This window comes from Miniopterus schreibersii (assembly GCF_964146895.1).
Source record: "Miniopterus schreibersii genome assembly, chromosome: 2".
Classification (NCBI taxonomy): domain Eukaryota; kingdom Metazoa; phylum Chordata; class Mammalia; order Chiroptera; family Miniopteridae; genus Miniopterus; species Miniopterus schreibersii.
The window spans coordinates 108,172,773-108,195,414 of record NC_138102.1 but is presented as its reverse complement, the minus strand read 5'-3'; the positions used below and the strand labels follow the sequence as shown (position 1 = coordinate 108,195,414).

Sequence of the window (22,642 nt, the reverse complement as noted above, 5' to 3'; positions counted from 1 at the left end):
TGGTTGAAATTCTCACCATAAATATAAAATATCTATTACTATTTTTATTCACAAATTCAGATCTAAGTTTCCTGAAAAGCTACATTATCTAATATCATAATAGGGACAACTGGGTACTCGACAGGCACCCTTGAAAGCACTGACTTAACCTAAAGTGATTACTTTAACAGCTCTCCCTTTATATTTACAACAAAAAGCTAATGATTTTGGCTAAGCATTCATTTTGTCATGAAATGCAGACAGTAGAGACAGATGGATGCAATGAAATAAAGGAAAAGAGCATATCAAAACTTTTTCAAGTTTATTAAAGGTTTTGGCAATGAGGACTTCATAACATGTCATGAAATTCTATTTGTTCTACAATAACCACCTATTTCTAAGTAGGAGACATATGCCATATTACAGACCTATTTTAATGTGTAAATTCATTCTGAATTCTTACTATAAAAATATTTGGCTAAAATAATAAACAGCTTGGCAATAAAACTGACAATGTAGCTTAAGTAACATATTCCAGAAATGTCCCCTAAAAAAAATGGGGATGTTTTCTTTTGCCAGATAAACTCTGAACAAAGTTAAGGTGCCATAAACTAGTCAAAGCTAGAAAGAAACCTCATGTTACTAGAAAAAAACAGCATGTAATGTGGACTTCCTCCATGTCAAATAGACAACCACTTAATGGCAATGACTTATTATATATAAGGATATAGAATATGCTCTTTAGAAGGAAATGACATACAAGATAATTCTTATAAACAAACCTCTTACTGAAGTCTTGAATAGCTTTTCAGAGAACATAATCACAAAATTGGCAGATAATTTATATGACATTAAAGGATTCATTTATATTACAATATAAACACACTTGTTAAACGGATTCTCTTAAACAAACATTTCTTCACTACCACACTCAGCTACTAGCGGCATTTGGATGCAGAGGTTTAACTCGCGCTAATCTGGACAAGCCAAGGCGGAGACTCTGATTTGGAGACTTAACAGACATTCCTGCCAGTGGGCTGTTGGTGCTGCTACTCCCAGACACCGCTGAAAGAAAACATATCACCTGATGCTCATAATGTTAGAAATCTCCTAACAAAAATGAATTTATAAAACAAAAGAAGCAAAAAATGTAGTTAAGCATTATTCTGCTATACAAGTTCTAGCAAGTTATAAACAAGATCAAAATAATGGAGAGTACTAAAGAGCAGAAAAAAATACAGTGTCGCCTATTTTCAAACATCCCTAGAAGGCAAGGTCATGATACCAAAACCAAGTGTAAAAAATGAAATAGATAAATCAAGAGCAAATAACATTGGTTGTAGAGGCATAAAAAATGAATGCAATCATTTCTAAAGTAGTAGAAAAATCTAATGCATTTTTTTTTAATCCTGCAATTTTTACAAGTACTCCTTTGAAAGAATCTATTTTTTCAAATACTAAATCACTTTAAGCATGACAAATACTGGTTTTTTTTACTTATTTATACTATCTTCATTTATGCTACCACTCTAACGTAGCAATTATTTCCATCAAGCATTAAATTTCAAAATTTATCCACATAAATGTTCATAGTTGATCATGATTGTAGTCATAAGAAGTACAAGTGTGTGTGTTTTCAGGTAAAGATTTATAAACATTTCCATGTTTCTAACCATCTGATTTATCATTCTTAATTGCATGTATTGGCCATATATCAAATTCTTTTAACAAACTTTCAAACTGTTTCATTTCTCACCATTTTTATATAAAGTTATAAAAATCTGACCACTTATTACTTTTTCTTCTTTTGAATTCTTTTCAAGGAATAAATTCCTAAGACTAGTTTCTAGGCAAAAGGGCAGGCTTATTTTTATGGCTCCTGTCAAGCTGTCCTACCTATAAAGGATTATAAATTTATAGTAAATCATTATACTTGCTACCCCATAACCCAGAGTGCCCTAGATTATATTGTTTTATTATTTTCCAGTTTTAGAGGTATAAAATAATATTTTATTATTTTAACTTACATGTCCTAATTACCAGTGAGACTGAAACTCTTTTCATATTCATTTCTAGTTGTATTTCTTGGGAACATTAGTATATTCATGTTCTTGGTTCATTTTCCCATTGGGATCTTGACGGTCTTCTCATATTTGAATAAAACAGTAACTAACTGGCAACCTGAGGGTCATATCTAGCTCTCAGATATATTGTTTGGTCCACATAGTGTAAAGAAAATGTCATTTTAAAAACTAGTAGATTTCACATTGAAATCTAGATTTCTGGCTTGTCTTGAAAAATTCAGATCTGGAAATAACAGGCCCATAATCCTGCACATAAACAACTAGATGAAGCTGAGCAACAGTTGCTTCCTTCCAAAGGGGCGTGAGCTCTCAACTCCAACAATCCCTACTCACTGAAGTTTATGACCCGGGCCGTTCCCTCCCATTGCTTGCCCTACCCTTTCACACAATGACTCTACAAGCACTTTGTGCTTTACGCTATTAACTCTTTTCCCATCCATTCCATATCATTCCATTATCTCCTATCTTTTTGATTGTGCTACTTTAAATTTCTAGTCATTATATAATTTCTTTTAAATTCCTTTTGTTCTGGAATCACTATTCTCAGGAGAACTATACTAAGGATTATCCTTTAAATGACATGGCATCATTTTTTAAATTTTATTTATTAATTTGTAAATCTTTAGCGGTGAGAGTATTATAGATGTCTCCCGTTTCCCCACTGCCCCCACCCCAGGCCTTCACCACACTATACTATTCGAGTGCATGGGTTTTGCATATATGCATGGAAGTTCTTTGGTTATTCTCTGCCCCTCCCCTTCCCCCTAATTTCTGCCAGTCTGTGCCAGACATGGCATGATTAGTTCAGGAACTAATCTTCCAGCTTTCCTTCTCTAAAAAACTTTTAAGTCCTCATTAAAACCTTAGACTCTTTTAATCAGAAGAGACTTTAAAGATTATACAGGGCCTAATATTTCAGATGATGAAATGAAGACTCAGGAAATAAATAATCATGTCTCAGGCCTAAATGTGTATTAATACCTAGTTATGACTAGGAGAGTGACCACTGTAGACCAATTAAGAAATGTTACTGAAAAGAAGTAAAGTAAACCTGAGTAGACTTAGAATGACTCAGAGGAGAGGGGACAAATGAAGAAGACATACTAGAAATAGAAAGAGAAAACTGGATAAAGAGAGGCTGACAGAAGAATATAAACACCATGTTTAAGAGGCAAAAATGTATCAATTTCACTGGAATAGAAGATTCATGTGGTTGGACAAGGGAAAGTGGAGACAGAACTAGTTAGGAAGCCACCAATAGTTTGGGTATAAAATGAATAGGGCTGCATTAGGGTTTTAGTAATGCCAAGAAGGGTGAAAGTCAAAGAATTCTTGAAGCATCAGTGACACTCGGTTGTGGAACAAAAGAAAACAAAAAGAGGTCAAGTTCATACGGCTGGAGGTCAAGTTTGCTAGGGCATTTGTTAAATGCAGGAATTCCCATGTATGGGCCCTGATGCTTCTTCAGTCAGACTGTGGAAGTCAGCAGGTCTTGAGCAAACAGATTTGTTGCCAAAAACACAAATCAGTAATCTTAAAAGTTAATACTCTTTGACACTGTAATTCTCCTACTAGAAATTTCTCCTAAGAAAATAATCAGGATGTGCCCACAGACTTCTAAAATAGGGATGTTTGTGCTTATTGCAACCTTACTAATAAACAATCTAGATGCTCAATATGAGGGAATGATAAAATGATGAATAAATGCAAAACCTTGGTTTTGAAGAAAATGTAATAATATGTATAACATTACAACTAGGAAAACAATTTACCAGTGGAAATTTTCCAAGCCCCTGCCCTTAATCAATAAATATATCTTACCTGGTGGGACCCACTTAGCCCTCTTGCTTTCAGCCGAAGGACTGCGTATTTGTAATGGTTTCCTGGTGGCCTCTGAAGAAAGAGAAACCTTTTTTGGTGAGGGCTGAGATTCTGATTTGACGGCAGCTGGAGCAGAACCTACTGAAGTCGCTTATTTGAAAATACACACAAGATAGTTTGTTACAGAGGAAGATTAAGTCTAGCATGTATGTGTAAAAATTTTAGTTATATAATCTTAGAAAAATTAAAAAGGCAGTATCATTTTGAAAAACACTTATTAATCCATAAACATTTAGCGAGAGTCTAAGAATAGTCATCTTTTATGAGAATTTATATGATAAGCAGTGTAGTAAGCATATAATAAACATATCTTTAATCCTTAAAGCAACTCTGATACAGACATTACTATCCCCAATGTCGGCAAGGGAAACAGAGAGGCTGAGCAAATTGCGTGACGTTTGATCACTGGTAAGTGTTATAAACAGGATTAGGAACCAGGTCTGACTCTGAAGTTCATACTGCTAAACACTGCACAACAGTGTCTCATCAGTGTGTGTCAGTGAGAAAATGTATTTGGCTCTAAGGTTACAAAGAGTGTAACTCATAGGTCCTGCTCCCAAGGAATTTCTATGGTCCAGGCACTGGACTCTAGTAGAAAGGGCAGCAAAATAAAGAGATGCATGTAATGCAGTGTGATAAGAGATACGACAGACTCCAGAGATGTGCCCGTAGGAGGGAACCTACACTCCATGTGTATATCTGCATAGGTTTAGAAGTCACAGGGAGGTGGGTGAGGTTAACTGGAGGCAAATCAAGGCTGAAGGTAAAGATGAGTTAGAGGAAGTTTTTCAGGCAGAGGGAGTAAGAGCAAAGCTGGAGGATGCAGCGAGTTCCAGGACCAGCTACTGGTTCAGTATGGCTGGAGTCAGACGACAAGGGTTGGAAAGGTGAGCGATGTAGACAGGGTGCAGGTGACTGATGGGGAGCTTTGCATAATAAGTGAAGGAGTCAAGCATTAATTTTTCTCAGGAGTACTTGCACTTTGAAAACATCTTTCTGATGGAAGTGTATGGCAATGTACCACTGAGAAGGCTCTTATGGTAATCCACGTGAGAGGTGATAAGGGCCTGAACGAAGGGGGAGAATGGAGGGGTAAAACAGCAGATTAGATATCTTTTAGTAATTAGACAGGGGGAGGTGGTGATAGAGATGAAATCATCATGACTTGCAAGTCCCTGTCATGGGCACTGCTTGATGGTGCCATTAACCCAGGGAATAAACACTGGAAGGGGGGTAAGTTTGGGTTTGTTTTTTTTTGGAGGGGGGGGAGATGAAGGGAGGAAGACAGGGGGAATATAAATTTGCTTTCAGATAATGCTAGCTTTGAGATACCTCAGGGATATCTAAATGTGTATGAATATGAAAATTTTCACTATATAGTCTTCTTAATGTTAACACTTACACTCCCTCAATCAGCGCTGTTCAACAGAAGCTTTTGTGCGATGATGGAAATGTCCCATATTTCCATGTGCTGTGCAATTCAATAGCCACTAGGCACATATTGTTATTGAGCACTTGAAATGTGGTTAGCAAAACCAAAGAACCGACCTTTCAATTTATTTAATTTTAATTAACTTAATTGTAAAATAGCTACAAGAGGTTAGTAGCTAGCACACTGGACAGCACAGATCTAGAAACCTGCTCCCCCAAGGAAAAAAATTACAACATGTGCCAGATGAAAGGCTCTCAAAGGCTACTCGGTGCATTACTGGTAGAACTAGAAATATGATCCATCTCTTCTAATTCTTAATCCCATTACTTAGGAGTTAAATTATACTTCTAATATCATATATTAAAATTCTTTGTGAAGCAACTTGCTCCAAGATATATAGAAGACTTTATATGGTGAAGTCCAACTTGGAAACTAAAATTTTAGTTTTAGTTTTTAGTGTATTTTTTGAAGAAAGTACAAACATCTAAAGAAAATATAAAATATATTCATATTGTTAATGACTTTTTCGTTTTTGTAATCCTCACATGAGGATATTTTTTCCACTGATTTTTTTAGAGAGAGTGGAAGAGGGGTAGGAGGGAGGGAGAGAAGGGGAGGAGGAAGGAAGAGAGAGAGAGAGAAGGAGAGAGAGAAACATCGATGTGAGAGACACATCTATTGGTTGACTCCTGAACACGCCCCAACAGGGCCTGGGATCTAACCTGCAACCCAGGTATGTGCCCTTGGCTGAGATTCAAACCCGAGACCCTTTGGTGCGTGGGTCGACGCTCTAACCAAGTCACACTAGCCAGGGTGTTAATGACTTTTCATATCAGTTTGTGGTAGGCAAGATAATGGCAGTTTGAAAATGTCTGTATCCTAATTCCCATAACACGTGCATATGTTACCTTACATAGCAAAGGGACTTAGCAGATACTGTTAAGGATCTTGAGGTGGGGAGATTATTTTTAATTATCTGGCGGAGCCCAATGTTCTCACAAGGGTCCTTATAAGTGAAAGTGAGAAGCAGGGGAGTGAGAGTGAGATCGAAGTGATGTGAGCAAGTCCCTGCCATTGCTGGCTCTGAGGATGGCAGTGGGCATCTAGTCAAAGAACGCAGGTGGCCTCAAGAAGCTGGAAAAGACAGACATGGAGTCTCCCCACTAGAGCCTCCATAAAGGAACATGGTTCTGCTGAAAACTTGATTTTAGCCCAGTGAGAACCATTTTCAACTTGTGATCTGCGGAGTTGTAAAATAATACATTGTGGTATTTTTAAGCCACTAAATTTGTGGTAATTTTTTATAGCAGCAATTAGAAACTAATACACAGCTTTATCTCTAAAAGCCCCTATATTTGAAATGTAATTTCTTGAAACCAGATCAATCTGTCAATTAAGAATAATAATAATTTAAACCTCATTAACTCAGAATACAATGGAGAGAGGAACATGACTAAATCAGTATTTAATCCTTATTTCTTAGCAAGTACTCAACACCATGCTATTTAAGGTAAAAGCAACTCCCACCATTAAGAAATGGAGTCTGGATAAAGGAAATTTTAGTTTTAAAAAGCTTTTGTAGCCCGGCCGGGCGTGGCTCAGCAGTTGAGCTTCGACCTAGGATCCAGGAAATCATGGTTCGATTCCCAGTCAGGGCACATGCCCAGGTTGCGTGCTCCATCCCCAGTCGGGGGCCTGCAGGAGGCAGCCGATCAATGACAACTCTCTCATCAATGACGACTCTCTCATTGTTGATGTTTCTCTCTCTCTCTCCTTCTCCCTTCCTCTCTTTGAAATCAATAAAGATATATTTTTTAAAAAAAAGCTTTTGTAGTAAGCAAATAAGACATCAAAATATATATCAAGTAATTGAAAATTATGTTATAATTTTATGTCATATATTATGAATTAAAAATATCCTCACTTCTTTTACAAAAGATATGTTACATGTTGAAATTGTCACAAAATGCAAAAGTTTTATTGTAAAAATAGTTTCAAATGGAAAAAAACAAAAAGGCCCTAAAAGGCAAAAGGGTTCTCAATCAAAGATTAATCAAGCATGAAAGCAAGAAGTCAGAATCATGCAAAGTTGCCTGTTTAATTGCCTGGAGAAAATATGGTCCAGTGGATTAGGGCCTGAATGGACAAACCTGGGCGCAAACCCTAGCCCCTCACTTATTAGTTGTAAGAATTCCAACAAATTATTTAACCTGAGTCTCAGTTTTCTCACTGCAAAATGCAGGTGATAACATCTATCTCAGAGGGTGGCAGTCAGTGCTAAAGGGAGGTAATACATTGGACGTGCTAGGTAGGAGTGGAGCTCAGTACTTGTCTGCTGTTCTCCCTTCCCCACCCCTCCCTGCTTTCTTCTAGGTATTTTAACTGGAAATTAACATCTAAAAACTTTTAAGGAGAACAAAGGGAAAAATAAGAAAAACTCATTAAATAAACCAAATACATTTTCTTTATAAGTTTAAGTGTTTTGAACTAAGCTTACCTAATACATTACATTTGGATTTAGGTTTCTTCTCTTTCTTTTCAACTGGGGATTTAACCTTCACTTCTTTTTTCTTTCTTTCTTTACTTTTTCTCATAGTGAAGTCTTCATCATTATCTTCACTCTCACTAAAATCAGAATCGTCCTCAGAATCTTCACCTAAAACAAAAGATTACATGTTTCATCTTTGTTACAAAAAGTGAGGCTTCTATGGCCTTAACTTTATCTACAGCTTTTGCACCAGATTATTGTGTACCTTTGTGCTAAGTCTTTTCCTGCGTCAAACACTGCAGTTACGGAGAGCATGGCTGCCTGGGTTTGAATCCTGGCCCCTCCACCTACATGTTGTGTGCCTGTTTCCTATGTACATAAAGTGGGAAATAATCATAAAACCTACATCACAGGGTTGCTGCGTGGACTAAAAGAGTTAATATAGGTAAAGCATGTGCAATAACATCTGGCATACAGCAAGCAAAACAGCACTGTTTGCTATAACTATTATCATTATAATTTCCCATTAGTAATCTTTACTTCCGATTTTACCAGTTTAACTCAATAACTTTTGAAAAGAATAGTAGGGTATAACATTGGCTACTCTTTCAGAATGATAACCTTGATGGTATTAATAACAGTACACCTTCCCTTAATCACATAAACTTGAACATTCTAGAACAGAAACACATTGGGAATTGAGGAGACTAACATACCATAACAATCTTAACAGATAATGCTATGTGATTTCATTTGGGACACGCCTCTAATTTCCCAAACTTTTCTGTACTGCATGGGATGATATAAGCCAGTGATGAAATGCTAAGTAGGCACAGCTACTCTGGGAAAAAGCATGGAGAAGACCTGGTGGTCAAGCAGTACACGCTTACTGAAGATGTAGACCACACAAGGAAATCTCACCTCTCAGGGATAACCCTTGCTCTGCCCACCGTACATAGTATCTACCTACCTATCTATATGAAATATATTTTATGTTACGAAATAAAAATATATATGAAAATTTCAAATATACACAACAGTAGATAACAAACATCAATAATCCTCAATATTTGGGTGCATTTGTTTCATCGATCTCCCTTTTCCTTTCTCTTCTTGTTCCTTCTTGGGTTTATTAAATCTGAGGCACTGTATCATTACACTCCTATGTACTTCAGAATGCATCTCTAAAAAACAATGCCATTATCATATCTAACAATGTTAATAGGAGTTTCTTGGTATCATCTTCTATCCAGCTCATATTAATCACTTTTAATATAGAGCAATATCTCCTTCCTTTTTCCCCCATGTCTTTGACTTGTTGAAGTAACCAAGTCAGTTGTCCTATATAATGTCCCACATTCTAGATGTGTCTGTTTTTCCCTCCTGGCATCATTTAATTTATTCTTGCATTTTCTGTGAGCTGGAATTTTCTCAGGACTCAATTAGAATCGAGCTCACCTTTATTATTATTATTATTATTATTTGGTAAGAATACACTTCATAGGTGATGCTCTGTACTTCGTATTATACCGTATGAGACAGCACATAATGTGTGGTTGTCCTGCTCTTTGTTGGTTCAGTTGAGGCCAGCCTGAATTCTCCACAGTAAAGATCCTTGTCAGCCTTCCATTGATGAACTTCGCTAAATTAATGATGGTCATTATGATCTTCAAATTACAATTTCCTTATGCTATCATTCTTTCCACACAAATATAATTTTTTAAAAAGATAGGAGTGATCAACCCACATATTCACATAATGATTACTGTGCTATATAGAATTAGCCATATAAGGCCAGCAGATGACATAAAGGCTATTATAAATAGTACCTTGCAAAATCAAGTAATTATTTCTGGAGTCTCAAGAGAATCTAGATTCAGGGGACGGCAAGTAGTGGAAAAATTTCTCCAAAAGTTTAGAATATAAAATCTATCAAGACAAAGCTTCCTATGTATCCAACAGTTCTGGTATTGCATGTGTTCTTTTGTTGGCTTGAGGATAAACAGTAGGAGCTGAGTTTCTCTACTGACCAAGCTTATCAACCGATCTTCCTCAGTCAACTGAGAAAGCAGTGAAATAATTTGGAGGTAGGAAGATGGAGCTCCCAGAATCCCAAGTCATTAGCATACAGGATTAGAAAATCTGGAAGGCCCAAACACCAAGGCTATGGATTCTGGGAATCACTAGATGTCCTTAAGAAAAGTCTTATGTTTGCTCCAATTTTCACTTTTCTTTTCCAGCTGAAGGTCACAGATGACCCCTTTCTCTTCTCATCTAGGGTGAGCCAATACAAGGGGAAAACTCTGACATGTCACCTAAAGAAAAGAGCCGTGCCTCAAAAATAGCCCCTTCAGGTTGTCTGAAATGATACCAGTTGCACACTTAAGTATAATAAATACCAACTCTGAGGGGTTTGGAGAGTTGTTAGTCATTCTGGGCTTAGAGTGAATAAAAATAAACTGTATTGCAACTTAAAGTATACTAAGCAAGGAGGAATATGTTTGTATTTCAATTTAAGGTAAAGCAGTCTTGGCTGGAGTAGATTAGGAGCTTTGTAAAACAGTGTAAGGCTTTTTGCATTCTTGGGTTGGGGGACAGCGGAGGAGTCTGAAAGTTAGGCAATGAAAAAGTTTTGCTTGAAGCTTGTATATCCACAGCACAGGCTAGATGGCAGTTAGCACCCCTCAGCTAACGAGTTAGCTCCCTGTAAGGGTTGAAGGGCTGCTTCTCAGGGAGAAGAGCCATACTTGTAGTGTAGTGGAAACCATAAAAATGAAAGGGGGGGGGGAATCAACTCTCAAAGATCTAGAGGAGAAGCAGTCATTTTAGTCTACAAGTGATGCAAGAAGATCAGAACTTTTGCATCCTGCAAAACAGAACTCAAGAATTATTAAGTGTCTATTACTACATGAACCACTAGCAGCATTTTCTCCCAAAGTCTTAACCAGTCTAACATCCAATAACTCAAACAGTCCATTAATCAACAAATCATTTTTACCACAACGGCTTGCCATTGTGATTACTGTCCTAGTTACGGTTATAACCCTTATTATCAGAATTCACAGTAAAATCACCATTTGACAACCACATTTTCCCCAAACAGCTACAGGTCTTGAATCTGTCTAAGGAAGAATAATTTTCAGTTAGAAATATTTTTTGTAATCCTCATATCCAGCATAATTTCAGAAGCACTCATATTTCAACAAATGTTTTCTTTTCTACTTTTCATATTTCCTATATCCTAAATCACTGTTAAACTATATGGAACTCAAAATAAAAAATTTTTTTCTCTCAAAAGCATGATTCATATTTCATTTAAAAAACATTTGTTTACACAGAATTGAGTAAGAAAACCCCGAACCAAGTTATTTACTTTTTTTTAACTGATTATTTCCTTTAAAAAATTAAATTGTGGTAAAAACCCCATAACATAAAATTTATTAATTTAACCATTTTTAAGCATACAGATCAGCAATGTTAAGTACATATATTCACATTTTTGCGCAACAGCCCTCTAGAACTTTTACATTTTGCAAAACAGATTCGGTACCCATTAAACAACTTCCCATTCCCCCTCCACCCATCTCTGCTAACCACCATTCTACTACATTTCTATGAATTTGAAATTTTAGATACCTCATATAAGTGGAATCACAGTATTTCTATTTTGTGATTGGCTTATTTCACTTAACATAATTCCTCAAAGTTCATTGAAGGTATAGCATGTGACAGGATGTCCTTCCTTTTCAAGGTTGAATAATATTCCATTTTATGTATATACCACATTTTGTTTATGTGTTCATTGTCAGTGGATATTTGGGCTTTTGTTGATAATGCTGCTATGACTGTGCAAGTATCTGAGACCCTCCTTTCAATCTTTCAGATATATACCCAGAAGTAGAAACGCTAGATCATATGGTAGTTCTGTTTTTTAATTTTTAGTAACTGCCATACTGTCCTCCACAGTGGTTGCTTCATTTTACATTCCCACCAACAGTGCACAAGGATTCTAATTTCTCCACATCCTCACCAACATTCGTTGTTTTCTGTTTTTTAACATCCTAATGAGTTGTGAAGTGAAATCTTGTTGTGGTTTTGATTTGTATTTCCCTACTGATTGGTGACACTGAGCCTCTCTTCATATGCTTTTTGGCCATTTGTGTATCATCTTTCAAAAAATGTCTATTCAAGTCCTTAACTATTTACTTTGAAGAGTAGAGGGGCAATTTTAAAGTTACTATCCAAATCAGGATTTCCATAAAAATTTACTATTATAAAATGGTTCAAGAGAGATTATCTGAAGTTGGAATGCAAGTAACACAATGGTCCTCTTTTTAAATATCTATCGTCCACTAGAAACATAACCCACAAATTCAAAAACTCAACAAGCAAAGCAAGTGATTTCACTTCCACATACATAGCAAATGTTTTGATCTTTTATTAAATTAATTTTGTTAGTGTGCTAAGTAGTCCTGCAATTCAGAATTGTTTACTCTTTTTTCTGATAGGTATGCATCAAATAATGGTAATTACCTTCTGGGGGTGTTACAATTATGATCCCTGGAAAAGACACTGAAACTTTGGAACCAAGGAGATATTTTGATTACAGTGGGGGTTTTTTGTATTAAGTAATCTTAAGTTGGGAAGTATTTAGTTCATGCTCTGCTATGCTTCTTAAGGGTATTTTCTTTTTGGTGCTCTGCTTCTATTAGTGTTTCTCAAAGTAAGATCCATAGACTACCTGCCCTGGGATCACCTGTCATGTGGAGGGGCGGGAATTGGTTAAAAAGGCAGATTTCTGGGCTCTACCCTGCTTTCCTCTTCTTGCTTGCTCTTCTATGATGGCACTTGACACATTATATACAGCAGGTCCTCGAATAATGTCATTTTGTTCAATGTCGTTCCGTTATAACGTTGAGATGCTGCAGGAAACTTACCTCTCGTTTATATCAGCTAGCCTATGGTAAAATTGGTTTTGTTATACGTCATTTCGCTTTAAGGGAGAACTTACCATATTTGATTACTGTCCATGTCCCCTCACTCAAATTTAAGCTCCTTAAGGGAACTGTTTTTTGCACTGTGGTATCCTTAATATCTACAATATAGTGCACATAATAGGTATTCAAATATTTGTGGAATGTTGATTAACAAATCTGTTATTGTTTGTTGATAGCATGTTAAAATCTATCAAACAATAGCATCTGATTTGGCATACATTTATGGAATTATTTTAATTTTTAATTAATATGTCAAATGTACTGTCAAGGTCACTATGCTTCCCGTTTGCCCTAATTTCTGAATGAGTCTGAAAATGACTGTTGTAGTAAAATAGAGATTTCATATCACTTCTATCCAAAATATTTCATGAATTTCTACTAATTACAGAAAAAAAGTCTACACTTTTTGGAATGGATCTGAGATGCTCCGTGATTTAGTGCCTGCCTGCCCCTTGAGCCTCTTCTACAACACTCTTCCCTGCAGGGCTCACTGAACTCTTGTACGTGCACTTGTCTGTCCCATTGCTTATGCCTATCAGTCAGAAATGCTATCTACCCCTTTAGTCTGCCTAAATGCTACTCATTTTTTAAGGCATGGCTACAGGTCACCTCCAGATAAAGCTTTTCCCCCAAATGCCGTAACTGAATGAATTCAACTGTCCTGTGTGTTCCTCAAGTTTGGATTTGGTACAGCGCTTTGCATACATTAACGGTCTGTGAGAACATTTTACTGGATTTCCATGGAATTAATTTTGAGGTAGGATGTACCTTACCAGCTGCAAAATCTGGTTCAGGGTCACTAGCACTGTCGCCATCACTGCCCTCCAAAAGAATCTTCCTCTGCTGTACCTCAGCTTTAGATGCTGCTTTTCTCCTCCTTTGAGCACCATGAAAATCATCTTCCTCAGTAATCTTGTCCAAATCTCCAGAGCAGGCATAAAAATCAATGGAAAATATTCTGTGACAGGCAATATTTAAAGAACTGAGAGTAGACTCCTACTACATCTGCTGTTTTTATTTGCCCAGCTTCATCCTTCCTCTGCTTCTAGTAATACACCACAGAGCCCAATCTGGGCCAATCATGACACATCTGTCTCCTGGCAACAGAGTCTGGTTTAAGAATAAGTCCAAGACCCAAAATGAGAGAGTCTTTCCCCAAGAATTTTCAAACTGGAGCTGGGAAGATAACAGCCCTTTTCTTCAGTGGTCAACTGCTGTTGATTAGAAGCCATGGGGTAGGTACTCCTGACCCTTCACCAGGGAAGAAATTGGGTCTACAGTAAAACAGAGGAAAACCAAAACAGAAAGAAACAAAGACAAGAGATGAAGAGAACTTTGACAAAATTAAAGACCTTGGTTCTAGCTACAGTTTCAGGAATTTAAATACAAGTTAGAAAAATAGCATTGTTGTAGTAGGTAAATATTATTATCACTATAAAAAACTTACCTAAATAATCACTGGCTACACTGCAATTAGAAATACGGGGAGGCTTATCAGTTGTTTCTGTTTCACTATTGCCACGTTTTTCACTGCCTAAATATAAGGAAGAGAGGTAAGAAAAAACAGATGTACCTTAATCAATCAATGTCTAGAAGTAGGAAGGTTAGTGCTAAATGTAACAGTATCCAGATACATATAAATGATCCAAACTCAAACTAGCACTTTACTTGGAGAGGCTAGCCTAGTGTTAGGAGTTTGGGCTCTGAAATCAGAGTTAATCAGACTTAAGTCCAAAGCCAGGCTCTACCACTTAAACTGGCTATATGACCATGGGAAAGTTGCTTATCCTTTCTAAGACTCAATTTCCTCATTTATAATATGGAGATAAAAATAGTATGGGGATTAAATGGGGTTACCATGTGGGATTAAATGTCAATCACAGGGGAAAATTGTTTACTGTAGTGTCCAATACATAGGAAATAGTCAATAAATATTAACTATTATTTCTGTGTAGGCAGATTCGTTTTCACTAGCATACTCTTCAGTAGTTATAATAACCTTAAAATGATCATTTGTACTGTTAAATCCCCATGCTATAAAGTATACTGTTCTACAAGAAGTGGACTTCCAAGGAAATTCTGCTATACATTCTACAATCTCTTATAGGAGAGAGACGAATTTTACTTTCTCAATTTTAGATATGACAGTTCACTTTTTAAGTTTCTTTGATTCCTGGACACTAAAAGGCCCCCTAATCAATAAATACTATCTCATTTATTTTCAAATAGGCAATACTGATTTAAAAATCTAAACCCCTGCCCGGCCGGGCGTGGCTCAGCGGTTGAGCATCGACCTAGGATCCAGGCGATCAGGGTTCGATTCCCGGTCAGGGCACATGTCCGGGTTGTGGGCTCCATCAATGACTCTCCCATCATTGATGTTTCTATCTCTCTCTTTCCCTCTCCTTTCTTCTCTCTGAAATCAATAAAAACATATTGGAAAAAAAAAAATCTATACCCCTATGTAAAATAATAGGCTAAAAATATCCTTCAACATAAAGGAAGTTAAGCCAAAATAATTTAATCCAAAAAGCATTTTAGAAGTTTGAATGTCTTTCCCAGCAATGATTTCTGCCTCTCCAGAACATCACTGCCATCTGCTGTAGTTGCCAGAAAGATCCAGAAACCAGAGATCCATTAAGTCTACTGAGCTTGCTAACCAAGTTAATACCTTTAGCCTCTGTAAATAATAAAAATTACCATCATTAGGTCATGTTTAACTAATTTGAATTTTGAGAGAAAAGAGGTAGGTTGTGAGGACTATAAAGATCAATTCACTTGATCAAAAAATGAAATTTTCACTGTATACAAAGATGTAATTTGAACATGCAAGCTCATAGTCCATGTCCTCAAGTTTACTTTGGGTGTTAAGTAGAGATGTATGTATGTATGTATGTATGAGATGTATGCAACAAAATGAACAATTGAATCCAATTATACCCTCTGCAAATTGTACTATTTATAGTTCAAGGTATTAACATTTTATTCTTTCCTCCCTAAAGACTCATCCAAAGAAATGATTACAAAAGCAATAAGAAATTTACAGAGATAAATATGGTTACTTTATTTTAGAGAAAATAAAGTTACTTTTACCTTGAGACCCCTCCACATCAATGGTGACTATTGGAAGTTCCCTCGCTGATAATGCCAGCGCGACTTCTAAGTCTCTCTGGTAGAGCTTGTCATCTAAAGCCATTCTAGAGTAGATACACAAATAATAATGAATTTTTAAAATTATCAATCTCAATTAAACAGAAAAATTTGAGATTTTCCTGAATTATTATTTTAAGAATTGTTAACCTCACACAAATGTTTTTAAACAATAATCACGATCATAACTGACCTTTAAGGGTAACTTCTAAAATGTCACAATGGCATGTTATATCTAGTGTAGGAGGTTTGAAACAGGAGCAGTATGTCTGTTGCATGTACTGTTTCCTTTCACTATCTGTCCTTTCTACCAGTTCCACCCAGGTGGGAAGCACCTGCTCAATCCAGAATAAAGACTTGGCTCAAACATCACTTCCACTTAGAAATCTTCCTTGAACTCACCCACACCAGCTCAGACAGCTATTCTAGGTCTTATATTTTAAAAATGTTTACATTTATTCCTCCCAATCTAAGCTTTAACAAATATTTCACCAAGTTCTTACTGTGTATGAGGTGCTACACTAGATAGGATACAAAAGTACAGTAAAACCTCAATATAACGGACTAATTCGGGTGAGAGGCTGTCCATGAAAGCCAAAAGTCCGTTACATAATAAAGTAGGCTTTCTGAATTTGTACATTAAAAAATTAACAAATTAGTTTACCTGTTTTCACTTAAGTAGACACATTTGTGTAATTAAAATTATGTATGAAAAGTTTAATCTCACAGAAAAGTTTTCTCTAAGTATTACTGTAATTTTGAATTTATACTGAATAGGTCTAGTAAATGCATGCATTCACCAGTCACCGTGAGTAAACAAATGCACACGGCTGGGGCGTGGCTTAGCGCACTCAAAACAACAGCCCACATACGTTAAATCTGCTACAGAAAATCACCCCACTGGACAACTGAACCAATCACGAGAGATGTGGTGTGATCATGTGCTAATCATTCGCCAAAGATCATTTACAAGCTGCGACTCTTGGATTTAATATGTAGACTATAGTTATAGATATGTAATATTTATTAATACCAGCAAAATTACTACAGTATTTTTTCTAACATATGGCCTATTTGCTGAGATTTGTTAAAAATAACATTGAATTAATAACAAAAAATAACCTGTTAATTTAATTATAAGCAAATCTTGGTTAAAAGCATTTTAAATTTAACAGGGTGTTAAATTTAAAAATTTCATAATTTTCACATATGAAATACGGATCGGAAATTTTGTCCATTAAATCGAGGTCTGCAAAATCGAGGAGTCTGCAATTAATGAGGAGGGTAGGGAAATAAGACATACTTATAATTATCCCACATACGCAGATTATGACGTCTCCTATTCAAGGTGGTAAAAAGTGCGATGGTGTGAAAGAGGAAGAGAAATAAAAAACAGATCAGGAAAGGTTGCATAAAGAAGGAAATACTGAGATATACCTTGAAGGATTTATTTTTTTTAAAATAGCAATTTTTTTGAGACATAATTCACATAGCAAAAAATTCATCCTTTAAAGTGTACAATTCTGTAGTTTTTAGTATAGTCACAGAGTTGTGAAACCATCACAACTTTTTTACCACCCCCCCAAAAGAAACCCTGTATCCATTAGTATTCACTCCCCAATTACTGATCCCCAGCACCTGGCAACCACTGATCTACTTTCTGTTCTTATGGACCTGTCTATTCTGGACACTTTGTATTAGTGGAATCATAAAATATGTGGCCTTTTGCACCTTGCTTCTTCCCATCAGCATAATGTTTTCAAAGTTCATCCATGCTGTAGTGTATATATCAGTGCTTCATTTTTGTTGCTGTTGCTAAATAGTATTCCACTGTATGGATATACCTCATTATCTTTCATCAGCTGATAGACATTTGGATTGCTTCTATTTTGGGACTATTCTGAATAATGCTGCTACATTCACGTACAGGTTTTTGTGTGGGCATAGGCTTTCATTTCTCTTGGGTATGTGCCTAGGCTGGGCCATGTAATAACTCTGAGCTTAACATTTTGAGGAACTGCTCCTCTGTCTTGCAGTGCAGGTGCACCATTTTACATTCCCAGCACAACGTACGGGGGCTCTAATTCCTCTTCACCCTCCTTAACACATGCTGTGTCGGTCTTTTTCTTATGGCCACCCTCGTGGGTATGAAGGGTTATCTCACTGCGGTTTTGATTTGCATTTCCCTGATGACTAAGGATGTTGAGCATCTTTTCATGTGCTTATTGGCCATTTGTGTTTTGTTTGGGTTTTTTTTTGGAGAAATGTCTACTCAAACCTTTTGCCTGGTTTTTAAACTGGGGGAGAGGAGAGAGACAGAGAGAGAAACATCGATGTGAGAGGGAAACATCAATCGGTTGCCTCCCATATGCGCCCCAACAGAGGATCAAACCCCCAACCTACGTATGTGCCCTGACTGGGAATTGGGAATCGAATCTGCAACCTTTTGGTGTACAGAACAATATTCCAACCAACTGAGCCACCCAGCCAGGATTGTGAATTTCTATTTTAAGTCAGAAAGCCAGAAGGGGATTAATGGTACAACCCTGTTCTCCTACAAGTATTAAACAAAATCATACCTATGACTCTGCTTGAGCTCTCATTTAAAGGGAGTTCAAATCTGTTTCTCTTTTCAATTAACATATTATGTCATATATTTACTGTATGTCTTACCTCTCACCTTTTTTTAGTTTTCTCTTGTAATGGGATGTCTTCTTTCTGGAGATTCTTCAATTTAGGTTTTGGTGTTTCTACTTTTAACTCGTTTGGTGTTGTTCTGGATTTCTTTTTTAAAGGTGCAGTTGCAGAAACAAAATCATCTATTTATGTGTGAATCAAAAATAAAAGAATATATAAAATTGCTTTTTCTAAGTAAGAAATAAAATTATTTTCTTAGCAGTTGAAATTCATTACAGTATATGTTCAAATTATACGGTTAAGCAAATTATTCAATTCCACAATTTAAAAAATATTCGTATATTGTTTGTCTTTATTCTCACTCATGTTTAATTTTGTTTCAGTGAAATTTATTATTAAAATATCAATCTATCAAAAGCCAATTCACTAAAAAGCTGATGTATCTCTGTTGACACTCAACATAAAACTGCTGCTGTAGCTTTTAAACTCACACATGACACATGTATGTACACTTCAGGGTACATGTAGTCTTAATCACAAACTATAGCATTTATAAATACATGCTGTATGTATATGCTTCTTCACAGAAGAATATAGTAACTTGTGACTTGCCCCCACCACTATCCTATAATGTCTAGAACACAACTGGCAATTTATAAATATTTGGTGTGAGATGGATGACAGTGATGAAAAGCTTACAAATTCTATATTATTTTCTCCTAAGTCTAAGACCCACTTAAGGTTGTACCCAAGACAAAAAAACAGATTCCTTCAAACCTCAGAGTTACTAAGTATTTGACTCACAGAAAGCTCTGGTGGTCTGAGAAATACAAAACCTGCTTCAAAGTATAATGTCATCTGACCCCATATTTCTCAAACTATTTTTTTATTAATTAAATTTAGTGGGATGACAATAGTTCACAAAACTATACAGATTTCAAGTGTACAGCTCAATAAGACATCATCTGCACACTGCATCATGCGCCCATCACCCCAAGCAAAGTCTCTTTCTGTCCCCATTTTCTGGCCCTTTGCCCACCTCTACCTAGTCCCCACCTCCCTTTCCTTCTGGTTATCACCACATTGTTGTGTGTGTCTATGTTTTGACCAAAGTTCCCTTAATAGGAGAGACAAGTAAGTACATAACCATATAGGATATAGCTTATGCCTACCTTTCTTCAAGGTCTTATTTGATTGTACAGTTTTTCCCATGATATTCTGTAACACACTTGTGTCTCAAAAAAAAAAAAAAAAAAAAAAAAAAAAAGCAGTCTCTCCTCTAAAGTAAGGAGTCAAAACCTCACTTTGAGAAACGTGGACTTAAAGTGGTTTGACCTAAAGAACTACTTTACCTGGTCCTCTCATTTATTACTTACCTGCATAATTCTTGTCATCATAATTATCAGCATAATTATATCAAATGCTAAGAAAATTATTTTTCCAGACCTACCTCATATGCAATTGGGTAATATGTTCAACATTATGTATACATATATATACATACACATATATACACACATTTATATGTATATATATCATATATATTTCTGAGGAATTAAATTTTCAGATCTTTAAAACAAAAAAAAAGAATCCCTACGTACCATCACTGTCGGAGTCCCCAGACTGTGAGTAATTGACTGGTTTCTTATTCCTATAACCAACACAGAAATTTTTCATTTACACAAATGTGAAAAAAATAATTTCCTTCCTCCTTCCTCTAGGCATTAAATGAAATAGTATTCTAGTTTTCATTTCCACTTTCTGCCAAATTCCCAAGTGTGAATAACCTAATGTCAGTTGTTGTTTTAAGTAAAAATGGTTTTCTATGAAAAAGAAGCTAGTTCAGCTCATGTCTCAAACACTCTCACAAGTGTTTTTCCTGAAGACAATTGTAGAAATTTTCTGTGCTTATTTCTAATTTCCTCATACAGAATATTAAAATAAAGCGTACTCCTGTTACTCCCCTACTCTTTGGAATTAAAGAATTTGAGAGCTGAATATAGAAACCCCATTAGAAATTATGAAATTGAATAATAGTAAAATAAAATCAACACTTAAAAATAGTATGTTCAACGGTTGAGCTATAATAATATAATTCTTACTGCTTCATCAAGCACACTCAAGTGAAACTGGCCTTTCTTTTCTTTTCTTTCTTTTCTTTTCTTTTTTTACTCTGAATGTATAGCAGTAAAGAACACAATGACTGCTCCTACAGTTTGATGCCATTGCCTTGATTTGTGCTAAGGCACCAGCCATTTAACCACCATTGCAGTGCAAACGACAGAGCAATGAAAAACAGCAAATGATTTAGGATTATACTGAAAATAGTTTTGACCTCCTGGACCTCCTGAGAGGGTGTCAGGGACCTGAAGGGGTCTGCAAATCATACTTTGACAACTGCTATTCCAAACAAAGGGATTATGTCTTCCCTACTTGGGTGTTAAACTTAACATGTTCAAACAGAATTCTTGATCCCCCCACCTCCTGAACCTGTTCCTTTTCCTAGTCTTCCCCACCTCAGTTAGTGCAAAGCTCAACCCTTCAGTAGCTCAGGCCAAATATATTGTACAGTCATCCATGATTCTATTTTCCCTTACCTCCACATCCACTACATCAGCAAGTTCTGTCAGCAGTACCTCCATACATCTCAAATTCATCTACTCCATTCTATGTCCACGGATAACACCCTAATCCAAACCAGTACCCAAGGATATAATAGCTTCCTAACTGGTTTTCCCGCTCCCCTTCTGGTTACCGGGTCTTCCATTCATTCTCCACCAGTCAACTATATAAAACCAAAATTAGATTTCTCCCCTCTATTTAAAACTCTCTAATGACTTTCGATTGCACTTAGAATAAAATTCAAACTCTTTCTAAAGCCTACAAAGCCCTACCTGCTCTGGTCCCTACCTACTTCTCTGACTTAATCCCCTACAATTCTCCCACTGTTTGCTAATGCTACAGCTTTAGTGACCTTTCTGTCCCTCAAACATGGTAAAGCTCAGGGCCTTGGCTCTTATTCCCTGGACTGCCCCAGATTTCCATTGGCTATCTCCTTCTTGTCACTAATGCCTCAGTTCGGAGAGGCACATCCTATGTACCCTATTTAAACTACAGCTTTCCTCCTCACTCTCACAGTTCCATGTTTATCTTTGGCCCCCTAAACTCACCCCTTGACTACAATGTAACCACCTGCACCTAGTACAATAATGTATAGAAGTAAATATATTCCATAACTTTACTTAATGAATGGCTGACCCTAGGCCTCAAATGCTAAGTAGAGGAATCGTTTCAAACAGTATAGTGGAAAGCACGGAGGATCTGGAGCCAGGTGACATAGGTTTGAGTATTATCCTGCCACTCACTAGCTTTGTGACTCAGGTAAATTGGCCTTTATGCCTAGTTTAAATCGATAAAACAGGAGTACCTAAACTGCTGTATCAAGATCTATAGTGATGAACAAATGAAATACCACTCTAGCGGGAGCTCAGTGAAATGCAAAGCGCTCTTCCCATGCTACAACAAGGTCTTATTTGAATGGGGAGGGTAAAAGAAACGTCGACAGCTGCGAAGGGAAGCAAGGAGATGGAAAAAAGAGAGGCTACGTCTGAGGAATGAGTGAGAGGTTGGAGAGTTTACCAGTAACCGTCCATCCCACCCCAGCACCGCTACCCTCCGTTCTATTGAGCCCTTTACTCTCAGTCTTGTGTAGCTGAAGGGGCCTACAGCGCTTTCCTGCTCTTTCTCCCCATCTCCGCCGGATGTCCCGAACCACTACTCACCGCACAGGCCGCACCATGGCTCTCTCCAAGGCTGGGTATTTGCAGCTATCAAGCTGTAGCTGGTAGCCGAGGCGGCTTCAATTCCCGCCCAAATCCAGACCCCGGAGCTCTCCGCCCCCTGCCACCAGTCCTCCAATGAGTACCGCCATCCTTACGCATGCGCATGCGTCCTAAGAAGCCCGAGTCCGCTCCCTCCCTTCCCAAGACCTTGC

General features: G+C 36.9%; 1 protein-coding gene across 4 annotated transcripts; it reads right to left on the bottom strand.

Moving 5' to 3' along the window:
- On the bottom strand, window positions 1-22,602 carry RAD51AP1 (RAD51 associated protein 1). Of its 4 annotated transcripts, none has more exons than XM_081127875.1 (9): window positions 22,431-22,602; window positions 20,250-20,299; window positions 18,692-18,830; window positions 15,955-16,058; window positions 14,309-14,395; window positions 13,635-13,784; window positions 7,874-8,032; window positions 3,885-4,034; window positions 1-1,044 (listed from the first exon to the last, which is right to left on the bottom strand). In XM_081127875.1, exons 1-9 carry the CDS (start codon window positions 22,445-22,447, stop codon window positions 911-913), a joined length of 990 nt encoding a protein of 329 aa, XP_080984001.1. In that variant the 5' UTR covers window positions 22,448-22,602; the 3' UTR covers window positions 1-910. The 4 variants fall into 4 exon arrangements, with proteins under 4 accessions (XP_080984001.1, XP_080984004.1, XP_080984003.1 ...); XM_081127878.1 differs by having other exon boundaries at window positions 3,885-3,956; XM_081127877.1 differs by having other exon boundaries at window positions 13,635-13,735; window positions 14,305-14,395; window positions 22,431-22,547.
- Between the last annotated feature and the right edge of the window lie 40 nt (window positions 22,603-22,642).